Source organism: Rhinatrema bivittatum, chromosome 18 (genome assembly GCF_901001135.1).
Source record: "Rhinatrema bivittatum chromosome 18, aRhiBiv1.1, whole genome shotgun sequence".
Classification (NCBI taxonomy): domain Eukaryota; kingdom Metazoa; phylum Chordata; class Amphibia; order Gymnophiona; family Rhinatrematidae; genus Rhinatrema; species Rhinatrema bivittatum.
The window spans coordinates 34,063,350-34,077,818 of NC_042632.1; the positions used below are offsets into that span (position 1 = coordinate 34,063,350).

The 14,469-nt window shown below is 45.7% G+C and overlaps 1 protein-coding gene across 2 annotated transcripts in view; it reads right to left on the reverse strand.

Annotated features, from left to right (window-relative positions):
- The window catches only part of MGAT4B (alpha-1,3-mannosyl-glycoprotein 4-beta-N-acetylglucosaminyltransferase B), a 212,596-nt gene that overhangs the window by 37,440 nt on the left and 160,687 nt on the right, over positions 1 to 14,469 (reverse strand). For both annotated transcript variants that reach the window (XM_029583233.1, XM_029583234.1), the window contains exons 5-9: positions 11,432 to 11,478; positions 6,842 to 6,955; positions 4,362 to 4,437; positions 3,572 to 3,686; positions 1,489 to 1,619 (exon numbers count right to left, since the gene is read on the reverse strand). In XM_029583233.1, coding sequence (XP_029439093.1) covers positions 1,489 to 1,619; positions 3,572 to 3,686; positions 4,362 to 4,437; positions 6,842 to 6,955; positions 11,432 to 11,478 — 483 coding nt within the window. The remainder of the gene's footprint in view (positions 1 to 1,488; positions 1,620 to 3,571; positions 3,687 to 4,361; positions 4,438 to 6,841; positions 6,956 to 11,431; positions 11,479 to 14,469) is intronic.

Here is a 14,469-nt window from a genome sequence, read left to right on the forward strand (position 1 = left end):
CGGGTAGAAACAGAAAGCAAAAGGAACAAAATATTATTTTTTTTACCTGACCAAATGCCGCGGACCCCAGGAGCTGCTCCAAGTAGGGTGAGTGAGCAGGGCCCCCCGGTATCACCCCTGCCAGGAATGGTTGCTGGGTACAAACCTCCCCAACTCCAGCGGCCTCAGAGCCAGGAGGGATAGTCCCTTCAGGACCTCCCAACCTCCCGGAAGGCAGTGAGACGGCCGCTAAGAAAAGATACACTTTTTTTTTCAATAACAAATTAAAAGAACAGCCTCTCACAAATAGAGATAGAAAGCCTTCTAAAATTGACTCCTAAACTACCTGACTAGAAAACAAAAACTACCACAGACTGCAGGGTTAGGTACGTCCACATCTGCTGGGAGACAAAGAAATACTGAGGGACTGCAGGTGGCACCCCAGGGTATACGTCAGAGTCAGTGGAATCTTTCTCTGCCTCCCTCTGCTGGATTGGTGACATAACCCAAGGTCTGGACTGATCCAGCTATGTACAGGGAACTGTGCCCTCTTCCAATACCCCCCCCCCCCCCAAATCACTTAGACAACGTTGGAAAATGGAAACGTCAGATGTTCCCCACCCAAATATCATTGCCAATTTGCTAGCGCGTGCCCCATACGCTCACGTGCAGTATAGGGGTGAGCACAAAGCTGCCTCGGTATTTTATAATCTGCACGCAAACAATGGGGCAGATTTTCAAAGGGTTACGTGCATAACATACGAGCGTAACCCCCAAAAAGCTGCCCCTGCGCGCGCCGAGCCTATCTTGCATAGGCTCGGCGGCACGCGCAATTCCCGGGACGCGCGTATGTCCCGGGGCTTGCAAAAAAGGGGTGGGTCCGGGGGGGCGGGTCCCCAAGTCCTCCAGCACGGTGACCTGTGCCGGGGGCTGGAGAGCCGGTGCGCGCGAGTTACGCCTGCCCAGAGGCAGGCGTAACTTCTACATTAAAGGTTAGAAGGGGGTTTTAGATAGGGCTGGGGGGCGGGTTAAATAGGGGAAGTGAGGGGAAGGTGAGGGGGGGGCAGAAGGAATGTTTCCTCCGAGGCCACTCCGACTTCAGAGCGGCCTCGGAGGGAACGGAGAAAGGCTGCGCGGCTCGGCGCACGGAAGTTGCACAATCGTGCACCCCCTTGCGCGCGCCGACCCTGGATTTTACAACATGCATTTATTTATTTATTTATTTATTATTTTTATATACCGGTGTTCATTTCAAAAAGAGATATCAGGTCGGTTTACAGTAAGGTACAATAGGTAATTCACTACCCCCTAAAAGGGCTTACAATCTAAAATTTTTGTACCTGAGGCTAAGAGATTACAAGTCTAGTCGTGCCGAGGGGCTAAGTAGAACCAGATCTTCCCCGCTAAGTGCACACAACATTATCACAGTCCTCCGGATAAGAAACATTTCCTTCATCCCGCACGGTGCACGTAAAAACATTCAGGTGAGCCGCGAGGTCAGTCACTTACCGCATCCTTCTCCGGATTACAGACTTTAACCCAGAGGATGTGGTCCAGTAGCCAGTCGATGGGCTTATCCTTGTAGAACATGAGGATGAACTCCACAATGAGGCTGAGGTCCAGAGACTTAAACATCTTCCCTAGAAAGAAAAACAGGGTGAGAGTCTGCGGAAGACGGCAGGGGTTTACCGTGTAATGCGCTCGCGAGGCTTCAGCCCAACGCTGAAGCGGGGGACCCTCTTACTGGGAACGCGTTTACTGGGCCACATTACAACTGGCACGGTAATGCAGGTTCCCGGCCGGCCCTAACACCCGATCTATTAGTCTAACCAAATGCAGAATGCGGTCACGTGAACACGGCCGCAGGAATGCCGTCATGTAGCAGCTCAGGTTTCACCGTGCTGACTGGCCCAAACCAAGAGGAGGGGGCTTAGCGTAGGGAAACCTCTCCTCCCCCCCCCCCCCCGGAAATCTCCGGTTTACAGGCCCCCGTCGCAAACTCCCAGATACCGGTCCACTAGTTCTCAAAATCAGCAAAGGAGGGAGGAGTTAAAGTGCTGGATAAAAAAAAAATTGGCTTGTGACACTCCGAGCTGAATCCCCATACCTTTCCCTTCAGGTCAGACAATCAGAAACAAAATTTATATTTTTCACCTGCACAGGCAGGAGCGAGATCTACCCCCTCTGACGATTTTGAGGTCTAGTGGACCAATGAGTACTTGAGGGTTAAGGGATATGGAGAACTCAGGAGGGGTTTTCTCGCCTCATGGGATGAGGTGAAGAAGGGAGCGTTACTCCCTATGGTGGAGTTTGTGGGGGGGAGAGACATCAAAATACAGGCTACATCCACCTAGAAAAATACCCCCTGAAGCACAGTTATTTCTAGCATTACATGGCCCACGTTAGATCCGTTAGCCCCTGATTCTGGAGAGTAAATCCAGCGTTGATACCTAATAAGCCTGTTTGCTTATACTGGCTCTCTCTTTGTGTCAGGTGCATGCCTGTTAATACTACTGCCAGGCAAAGTTAATGCAGGTGAAAATTATGCACATCAGCACCTTTAGTAGGTGGGGTGCTAGGCGACGCAGGGGGATTACATGCATTAACCGCTCATGCCGAGCCTAACGCCCGTCCGTGGATAAACCCGAACATGTTACTCTGAAATCCTGACTAAATTTTCCCTCCTTTGCTGCCACACCGAGTTATCAGGACAAGAAGAGACGACAAGGCAGCAAGAGGCAGCCAAGAGAAATCCAGACCAGCCTACTGCCAGTACCATGTTTGGCTGAACAAACATGGAGGATGAATTTCTGAGAAGTATTCTTTGTCGCCTTATAATATATTTGCACCTACAGTATGATTTTTAAGAATTAAAAAGTAATACCGGCTGTAAAGCAGGTCAGCCAGACTGAAGGACAGGAAAAGCACAAGGGTGCGGAACTCCAGATGGATGTAAATTACGCATAAAAAGCAACATGCGATCAATGTTCAACGGTGCAGCAAAGAAAGAGCCATGACCTATCCTGTGCAGCACACAAGAGTGTTAGATGTGTAACGAGCAGCCAGCTGTCTTGCACAAAATGAGAAATGGAGCCTAACCGCCCAGCCCTCTTCCACATGCAGCACATACCTTGCACCTAGTTTTAATCAAAAAACTCCCCGAGTCTCATTCTTCTGATAGCCGTTACCCTGAAACACAATTGTCTGAACTTGCTTGCACCGGTGGCCTCACGTTACATAGCAATAAAATTAAATCCCGACAGAAGAGACGCTGGAAATCCAAGACTGCCGGTATCACCGTGTTGTCACCCCACCTCAGTACCAGAGATAATGCATCACAAACAGAGTCGCCCTACAAAAACACTCCTAGATCGTCGCCACCCCGTTACAGAGTGTCTCGCTTTCCAAACATCTTCATACACACAGAGGGAAAAGAATAATAATAATAATTAGCCATACGCTTCGGACACGCCACACTCTACGCAAATCATCCGCTCGTCGCTCCTGGTGTTTAAGAGCTTTAATAAGGTGCCGAACGATCAAATCTCCTTTACTAATCATATAGTCTGAGATGGAAGAACTGTTTTATTACCGATAAACCCCAGCTGTGAGAACTCCAGGATCATCCACTCTTCAGACGGCTGCTGCAGGGCAAAGTTCTTCATTGTGCTCAGGTAGTTTGGTTTGGCCACGATATCATCTTCCAGCTGCAAAACAGGAAAAAAAAAAACAAAACAAAAAACACTTGAGAAAGGAAAAACAAGCCCTGAAAATTCAGCCAGGACCTCTGAAGCTCCCTACCCCGGCCCTCTTTTCCCTCCCCTGGGAGGACATTCTCCTCTAGCCTGCAGAAGGCAAGACTCCAGCTGTGGATGCCTTTCCAGAATGCTCTTTTCTTTCCTACTGATTTTCCTGTACCAAACTAGAGTCCATTCTTCTTACAAGACGCCAATCAAATAAAATGCTCTCATCGGCGGGATAGTATTTCTTATACGTGAAATTCAGCTTAACTAGAAGGAAAACAAATCTTCCACGTAAGGCCAGACTCGCTCTTTTCAAAGCAGCAAGACGCTAGTCAAAGCTGGAGAGCTGCTGTTAGCACTCAAGAGGTGCAGCCACGGACATCAAAGTGTGTTCCTGTGACTTCAGAACAAAGTACATTACTAGCTGGGAATAAACACGGTCCTACAGAACATTTCTTTGCAACAAATTCTCCACTTGTATTTGGGTTAGTGCTCTTCTGTTATTTAGAGGTCCCACAAACTTTTAAGGGACATAAATAACGCGTTATCATTAGGTGAAAGATTTAATAGAGTCTCCTAATGAAACTCAAATCCGAAATGAATAGCAAAGGCTCAAAATAAAAAAAGATTAACCCCTACCTGCACATAGTAGATGCCTTTAGACTGTGCATACATCATTAAAAAACAATAGTCCAGATTCTGTTTTGTTCTCCACCTGAATAAAGAGAAGATCTGTCAGAGGTGCAGGATAGCAAGCTGTATATTTTAAGCAGCCAGAGATTGGACAATTCTTTACCCAAACTAACAAGCTACCAATTACTTACATCCAAGTTTGGGAGGCTGTTCGAATCAGTCAAGTCGGTCAACGAGCATCAAGTTGTGATGTGTGCAGTGTAATGCCGGATCGAATAGTAATGAGTGGTTATCAAGTAGCAAGCAGATAGGCAGAAAGTAATCTAAACTTAAGAAGCAACACTGGTCTACAGCCAAACTGCTTCTGAAATTAATATAGTCAAACTCTACTAAATCTGGGTCACCGAGAACAGAAAACGATGCTTAACATTGTTGATTGGCTTCCATTTTCAAGATATGCTACTGGGTCAGACCTTTGACTTTGGAATTGCAGAGAACGAGTGAGTTAAGAAGGAAAAGGATCTCAAATACATCTTTGATTTTATCATCACCCTTATACATCTAGCTGGGTCTGATGAAGAGCCATGGACAACACTAAAGCAGCCCTCAAATATTCCTGGTGGTAAATTTCCAAGGATAAGTGAAGCTACGATAAAGGAAGGTGTGATTGTCAGCCCTCAGATAATGCATTTAACCCATACATGGCATGGCATGGCAAGGAAAAGGCAGCGTGGAAACTTTTCCAGGATTATTGCACTCCTCTCATTTAGATTTTTTCTATCCAAAAACTGCGGAGCAGTGCACGATGAGCATGGCGAGAGATTTCACCAGGACATTCCAACAATGTAAAAATGGTATCGGGGCAATTGGAGCCCATCGATCCTTGCAGACTATTGCTGAACAGTGACAAGAGATGTTTAATTTAATGAATACAAGAGACAAGCCAAGGAGCACTGAGTGGTCACTGAATAAGGACTAAATTATATACATATATCCATATATCGAAGAAGAGTAATTCTGCACGTAATATATGCAAACCAAGGGAAACGAGCAGTTCAGAATCCACACGTTTGTTTTAGTGAAGAATTTGCTTATTTATTTCAGCGACTCCTAAATAAGCAAATTCTTCACTAGAAACAAACATGTGGATTCTGAACTGCTCATTTCCCTTGGTTTGCATATATATATATTTAATTTATTTATTTATTTTAGTAGTTTTGGCTTTTGGTTTCACAGTAAATTTTCATTCTATAATCCTTTTGCCAATTTCATTTTTTAAATGTTACATAAACAGGACTGGTGAAATATTATGCAAACATAAATACATCAAAAACCTATGTTTACAATTTATGATTACAACTCTACTATCTACGCAACAGGCAGACGTTAAATGTAAAGACTTAAATATCATGGAAACCGTAGCAATCAGCTGGTTTAATCGTCAATTCAGCACATCAACACCAATAAATGGCACATTTGATCGCTGAAGCAAGCAACTTTTAAAAATTGGTATACTGTGGGGTATGATTCCATCCAGCTTCCAAAAAAGCATTGGGAGTCTATTATATGGAGTGACATTTACAACCATAAACATTAGCAATACAACAGCATCGCTTTCTAAGATGGCTGGGGTGACTTGCGTAAGAGGACGATGATTACAACCCAAACTTCAGAAAGCATGGGGAGACTGGGTCGTTTTTTGGGTTTTTCCCCCTCAGCATGACTAACCATGGTGGGAATTACTGCATGATTTGGGAATAAGACCAAGAAGGGGACTCATGTGTTGCTTTTGTTATAACCAAAGTTAAAGACAACCAGGCCTGAAATGGCCTCCTAGCAGACGTGGTAGAGGACACCACTGTAGCAGATTCTGGACAATGCTTGAGACAGATGTGGAGGGAAGAGTTGATGATGGGTTGCAGAAGGGCTTTTCTATGTGCATCCATTCGATTTGGATGAATCTCAATTGCACAGAATGGATGGTCCATTTTAATTTTTAATCTGCTGTCATTTCCCTGTTACTAGGTTGACAAGCATCAATTGGCGAAGTGTGTGGTGTAGCACAGGCTTAACAAGCATCAGGTGGCATGTGCACGGTCTGGATAAGGGGTCACATACCTCAGGAGGTGGCATGCAGTGTAGTAGGGGATTATGTAGCTGATTTATATTCCATTTTTCAGCATTTCAAAGCGGATTCCGTGCAAGTACTATAGGATTAATAAGCATCAGGTGAGGGAGGGTGTAGTGTAGCTACGGTTCAACAAGCATCAGGTGGCAGCGTACATGGTGCAGTACATGGGACAGAAATACAACCCAGTTTATAAAGCTATATTCTGACTTTCCTATAAACTTCAGAAGATCCTGACTTAGCTAAGTGCTACAGAACAGGAGGAAGGTAAATGGCCTCCCTCTCTCGTGTGCACACACACACCTTGGGGGATAAGCTTTGAAACAAGAAGCATAATCTGAACGTGACCCTGGATTACCTGACTCGCTCCTTAGGGTCCCCAAAAGATTCCCGAAGGCGAGAAAAATCTGGGTAAAAGTTTGGAGACGGTGAAATGACTTCCAAGAGGCCGGACTGCATTTCGTTTGGAAACCTGAATGAAAGACAGAGTAAATAAGTTTTATCCTCTTCTCCCAACACCCCTGACGTGATTATTGCATTTTTTTTTTTAAGTTCAGGAATTTAAAACAGAGAAAATGAAAGCGGATAAGGACTATGAAGCCCATCGAGTCTGCGGTTTCTAATGCAAGTTACCACCAGCGCTTACTTGATTGCTTATCCTCCCCACTAAGTGTAAGGACCTAAAACAATGCTTAAATAAAAATCACACACGGGCATCGGAACGGCGTGGGCCACGGCCTGACCGATATCTGATCCTTCTTGCAGAATCACTGTGGGAGAGCCAGGGCTGGGTCGGGAAGGCAGCGGTTCGGCACGTCCTCCACTTCCCAGGGCTCTGGGTCTTACCGCTGCTTTGAACGACATTGAACTGCGTAGAGCTCGCCTTCTCCTGCTCCTGATCAGTGTTGGGGAGGGGAGAAGGAAGAGGGAATTGTGGATCGTACCAGGGGGGGAAGAAAGAAAGATAGCAAGAGGAGGAGGGAGTGGGATAGGAGATGAGAGGGAGGGGTGGAGAGAGAGGGGATAGGGCAGAGAAACGGGTGCAGAGAGAGAGAGAGAAAACAGGAGCTCGCTTGGCTTTCTTTCTCCGCCAACCAAAAAGGTGTTCTGCTGCCCCTGAAATCACCGTTCTTAATGTTCCTATCTTCCTCGGGACAAAAACGAAACATTTAAACCCAACAAGGAAGAGACCTCCTTAGCAGACTAACGTGTCAGGCTGACTCAGGATAAGACAACAGTGAAGACTACAATCTCAAGATAAATGCCAGGGTCACCGAAGGCATGTGCCCATCCAACTAGCTCGGCCCTTTTGACCTATCGACGAAAGGGGATGTGATCATTTCTAAGTACGATAGTTAACTAACAGGTCGATCCAGTAAAGTGTGCTCCGTCACCCTGCTCTGGACGCGTGTTTTCCCTTACCCCTTATTCAGTAAGGGGAGGAAAACACGCGGCCCACCCGCGGCACCTAATAGCGCCCTCAACATGCAAATGCATGTTGATGGCCCTATTAGGTATTCCCGAGCGATCCAGTAAGTAAAATGTGCAGCCAAGCCGCACATTTTACTCTAAGAAATTAGCGCCGCCCAAAGGTCGGCGCTAATTTCTTCCGGCGCCAGGGAAGTGCACAGAAAAGCAGTAAAAACTGCTTTTCTGTGCACCCTCCGACTTAATATCATAGCGATATTAAGTCGGAGGTCCCCAAAAGTAAAAAAAAAAATTTTTGAATTCGGCCCGCGGCTGTCGGGCCGAAAACCGGCGCTCAATTTTGCCGGCGTCCAGTTTCCGAGCCCGTGGCTGTCAGCGGGCTCGAGAACCGACGCCGGCAAAATTGAGCGTCGGCTGTCAAACCCGCTGACAGCCGCCGCTCCAGGCCAAAAGGAGGCGCTAGGGACGCGCTAGTGTCCCTAGCGCCTCCCTTTCCTCGTTTGCACCGCGTCGCCTAATTTAAATACTGGATCGCGCGCACCGGCCCCTCGCCGGTGCGCGCGCCGGGAGAGCGGGCGTTAGTCCGCTCTCCCACGGACTTTACTGGATCGGGCTGTAAGTAAGAATGTGAGAGCCAATAACAGCTGACTTCTTCATAGCAAACATCTTTGCATGGTCCAAAGAAAGCAGTCTGGACGGCTCTGGACATCAGCAGAAGCACAAAGCATGGTCAACCTATATTTAGAGGTTACTTTACTTGCAGAGAGTACTCTGAAAACACAGGCTTACAAATCCCCCCCCCCCCCCCCCTTGGTCATCTCTGGGTCTCTGTATGGTTCTAGAGCAGCTGTGCTCGAGTATATTGAACCCCCCCCCCCCCCCCTACCAGCCACCTCCTACCTCAGGAAAAATGAATCCAGATACAGGAATAAAGCACCATTTCCCCTGAAAACGCAGGAAAAACAAAAAATAAAATAAAAAGTACCGGTCCACAGCACTATGCTATTATCATCCCATTGTCAGCGGAGGAGTAGTGGTTACAGCAGCGGCCTGAGAATCAGGGAAGTCAGGGTTCAAATTGTGCTAACGTCCCATGTGACCTTCAGTAAGTCACTTCACAACTCTGCTGCCCTCCTTTATAAACTTAGGGGCCTGATTTATTAAGCCTTTTCTCCCATTCTGTGTCTATGGGGAAAAATGCTTAGGAAATGAGGCCCTTATATCGTGAGCCCTCTGGGGACAGGGAAATAATTACTGTACCTGAATGCAACTCGCCTTGAGTTAATAATGAAGAGATGTAAGCTACATCTAAAATAAATAAAATATGATGCTACGGAAAATTATGTTCTTTCTGCATTCATAATTGGGATGCAGAACAGATGTGAATGCTTCATTACACGCGATGAATCTATTAAAAATAATCTGTCCAGTGATTTTTCAGCATGACAAAAGGGACTTAGTGTTCCAATTAAATACACCGGAGAGGAAAAAGGACTTTTTCAGAATAATAAAGGTTCTCCAATAAAGTTAACTCCAGCTCTGACCAGGTCATTCACTACAACTCGCTGATGAAGTCAGCCCAGAATCATCAGAACCACCACAAACAAAAAATAAATAAATAAATAAAAATTTAAAATAAATCGCTTTTCCCCCCAAATGAAAATCTACACTTTTCACAGCTTTGATGCTGTAGACAATAGCGGTTACGTTTTAGGATTATTGTTGCCAGGCTCTGCTGTCCCGCCTTCTTCCTAGACTTTCCAGAAAAATCTGCTTTTATTTGATAACGTACCAAACTCTACCTAGCACAGGAGCCTTGGACTACAAATGTTCCAATGACAGGCACCACAGATCACAGCAGAAGGCAAAAAAAACATAAAGCTCCCAGTTTTCCCCCAAGCAAACTGTTTGGGGGGAAACGAGCAGGAAATCTCGAGGCCGATTTGCAGGAACCAAGAACAATTACGAACCTCAGCAGCTTGAAGCCCACCGGCCCAATTTTCCTGATCCAGAATCCGTTTCAGAACCCTCAATCGCGTCAGAAGTACCTTTTTTTTTTTTTTTTTTAATGGGGGTGGGGGAGGGGAGAGTAAGAAGGAACGCTAAATTAAACGCTAACGCTCTCACACAAATCATTCTTTAAAATAAGAAGCTAAGACAACGTTTATATAGTTGGTCAGGCTCAGATTAGACCGGGGGCGGGTGTCATCAAGTGTAATCTTTTTAACCTGCAATATTTCCGCCAGACGTTTGGTATTCATTTTCCCCACCTTTTTCGTCCTGGCCTCCCGCGTCTCGTCGGCGGGCCCGGTTTTGAGAGGAGACCACGTTTTAAAAGCATGGCGCACAGATTAACCAGGGCAGTGCTCCCGTGGAACTGGCAACAGCCTCACAACGCTGCAGCAGGGACCTGGCTTTCCATTCCGCCAGTCACCGACGTCTGCGATTTCATTACCTTTCCCGTGAGCCTTCTTCTAGCAAGATGACGCGGGCAGGCCCCCAACTAGGTAAACTCCTTTTTTTTTTTTTTGCACAGCAATTTAAGCTTTGATGGTTTTTTTCCCTTGATTTAATTTAAATTTTGAGAGGAGAGAAAGAGAGAAGCAATTCAAGTGTGTTTAGTAGAAGAAATCGAATTACTTAAATGGATTTAAAAAAAAAGTCTGCACCAGGAGGTGGATGGAGGAGGTTGCTAGCAGATTGATATTCCTTCCTCAAAAAAAACAGAAGGATCAATAAATCACACATCAAGAGCATTCTCAGAGAACTTCTGGTAATTCCAGGAGTCTCTGCAAAACTGAGCCCATTACCAGAAACCCATTATGCCTGGATTTCTCTCCATTATTTGTAGCGTTGGCAGGAACCTTGCCGCACATCACACTTTCAACTACTTAAGAGAGCACTGGCAGAAAGTAGAATCTTCCCCACCTTATTTTAATGCCTCAGAACAGCTTCCATCTTCTCATCTCTGCAACCACTTACTTTTTTTTTAAACCCGTGTGAGAAAATTGGGCTCTGCAACTATCAACCTACAGCCATCACAGACACAACCCGTTAAAGCCCGGTGCAATCGGTGCTGAAGAACAGCTCTAATTTGGTGTTTTTATAAAAGGCAACGAGAAGCCAACTTTACCTTTTGCGTCCGGGATTTTCTGCTACATCACCCGGGGTTACCGGCGCTTGTTTTTACCCTCTGCTTTCTCCGCGGTGCCAGAAATAACGCCAGTGGCGGTGAAAGGGGCTTTATTTAATTTCGGAACATCTATTACTAATTATTGCAACTTAGGGCGCTGCCGTATTAATCTATGGGTATTTATTTAAGCGGGCTTAGAACCTGCAACTTCCGTGCCGGTACGGTCCAAGCACACAATGTGCCACTGAAACCGGACAAGGCATTTCGGGGGCAGTCGCTGCCTCGGAAACAGAAGAGCTCGCAAGATCTCGCAAGCGGGGGGCAGGCTGCGTTTCCCTAGCAAGGCCTCTTCCTATGCAGTAAGTACATAAAAATAACGTTACTCACAGGTTTTTGATGTTCTCCGCCAGAGTGGTAGCATACTGTGCATCAGCCTGAAAATGAGATCAGAAAAAAATGATAGACACACATAACCAGCACACCAGGGACACCCCCCGTGTCCTAAAAAAAATGTAGAGAACATTGCAATCTGTGATGTCTGAATGGGACACAAGCCAAGTGAGACTGATGCTTAATCTCCCACCAGCCAGCTCAGCACTTTAGCACAGCTCACAGCAATTTTGCATCTGTAGTGACATTGCACTATTGATTAATTTATTTCTTATGTACTTTGTTATTGTTAAATGTAATTTTGCTGTATCCCCTACGGAGCTGTGTGTGTTAAGCAAGTAAGAAATGTTTTAAACAATTAAACAGGATAAGCAGTCCAATCGCAGCTTTTCTTTTCAAGCCTAAGAAACACATAATCAATTCTAAAATTCCTAATCTGGAAAGCTCTGGAACTCAGACACCCCCCCCCCCCCAAAACCCCTGCAGGACACGACTAGTCGAGCAGTGCACTTCAGGATCTCCTGGGGATCCTTTCCGGGCACACCACCACCGACGTTGCCCATAAAACGCGCGGGTCACGAAACAAGCGCACCTAGGAGAACGGCACGCGCCAAGAGGTATTCAGCAGACCAGCGAGCTGGAAAGTTACCCGGGTAACAATTGGAATATTCAGCAGAACAGCCCAATACACCCTGCTACAGTTACCCGGGTATCTTCAGGACAGCTAGTTTTCTTATCAGGACACCTCCGTCACTGCCCCCTTTAAACTGTGAGCGAGTGATGAGTAGGGTCCTGTGTTTCCAGTTTTAATTTTATTTTTTTCCGGGAATTTATCCGTTTTTTAAAAAAAATTTTTACAACACGAACAAAAGTGGGAGAAACAAGGGGAAAAAATGACTTACTATTTTTCCCATATACCACGCCTGTACTTAGATTAGTGGAAACAAATCAGTAAATCTGCCTCAACTGGATGATTATGTTTATATTTCACAAACAATGTAATATACTGGCTTTGTACAATAAATCTATACAACGGATTTTGTATGTCACATGCTCTTTTGTCATAGGATTAGTAATTATGTTTGGGTTGTACATGGCTTTACAGCCCTTTGGGAAGAGGTAGTTTATAAAATCTAACAAAGTCTTAGCGAAAATAAAATTAAAACTGAAAATGAAGATCCCTGGTAATGAGTTACCCACACAAAATTAAGCTACAAAAAGCAAGGGAAAAACCGAAAGCTCACTTTGTCTGGATAACTCCAAAGGTTACCTGAACAAAGCTTTGCCATATCGACCTCTAAACGTCCTTTACTGAATCTGATCCACAGCACAGGGTACACAATTGTCGACTAAAGGTCCCCCTGCACCAGCTAACTGCACAAGTAGGAATAAGACATTGGGGGAAAACAAATTTCCCAAAGAACCCAAGGACTTATGCAAAGGACTGTGGAGGGTAAGCAGTGCTTTTGGATTTACATGGATGCAAATAACAAAAAAAAGGACACCGTGAAGCTGAGTTCGTTTAATAAAAAAGTTTCCTTTCCCTGCTCTCAGAACACTCCTTAAGTCAAAATTAAATTTCTGCTTTTCCCGAGCTCAGCAAAAAGGAAGGAACTGTGGTCAGCCCACACCACACTCAGCTGGAGATCTGCTAACTGCCCCAGCAGGCCCCATAGTACAGAAGCCATGCAGGATGATAGATTTCCTGTGGAGTATCAGCTTTCCTGTTAGTAGGCTCTAGTGTCTCCACAGGTCCTGCTCCCATTTGTTCTCATCTTGCAGCTTGTAATATTTTAAGTGCTTTTTTTTTTTTTTTTTTCATAAGGTACAAGTTTTATTATGACCTTATCTCCTGAGGTCTCCAGCCCTGCACTGTAATCAATTTTTTTTTTTTTTTTGCATGTACAATACAGTTCTCATAATGAACTCTTAATATTTTGTTAGAGACCCTTCGCCGCATTAGGGAGTTTCACATGTCAGGGGAGAACAGTTCTAATCGCCGGGAAAAGCACAGGAACGGCGTGCCCTGACCACCATTGTTGCAGGAGTTATTCCTGCAGTTTACATGCTGAACGGGATACACAGCAAACACGTACAGACACTCCCGTTTCTTTGGTTTCTAAACCAATACAACATCCCAGTGCCGAAAAAAAACATTTAAATCCGTGTTTATGAGCCGTGCACAGAGAAACACCCTCCCTCTTGTCGGGTACTGCTGTCCAGCTCCTCTATCCGCCGGCTCTGTGAGAAGAGAACGCCGCAGGCGGACAGGAGCCCGTGCGAGTCCGACGCACAGAGCTGCACTCGGACACGTACAAGAGGCAGCGGCAGCAGAGCGAGGAGCTGGAACGAGGCACGAGCCAGGCCAGGCCCCAAAACGACAGCAGGTGGAGCAGCAGTGGAGGAGAGCTATACCGGGGATGATGGGAATGGAGTGCAAAATGGTGAAAGATGTAAATAAGAAAATAAACAAACACTTTTCCTCCCCCCCTTAGAGGAGGGGAGAGGGTTTATTTTGTTTCAGCATAAAATTTAAACAAAACCCCCCAATGTTAACGTTTCCTACAAAATGGTGAAAAAAAGCACAAAGAAAATGCTGACGTTTTTAAAAGGTGAATTTTAAAAGCCCGACACGCCTATCAATCAGGGGACGCGCAAATAAGCCAGGCTTGCGTGCACCGAATAGATTTCAAAAGCAGCCGAGATACGCACGTATCTCTCGCAGAACGCATCTCTCAAACATTTTCAAAAAGTGCCGGGACGTTGGCGTGGGAACCTGGGAAGTGCCCGTAAATAGCTGCGCGCCCTGGCCTCCTGCTGCGAAACTTCTCTTCTGCTACGGATGCCCTGTAAGTCACAATTTAAACCGGCCGATGCGATACAGTGCCCTCAGCCGGTGTCCACAGCCCCTTATTCTATAAGGGGATTAAGCGCGTCCAAACCCCGCCCCCGCCCCGCGAAACGGACAGCGCTCATCACACGTAAATGCATGCAGATGAAGCTATTAGAGATTCTCCACCAATTCTAAAAAAAAA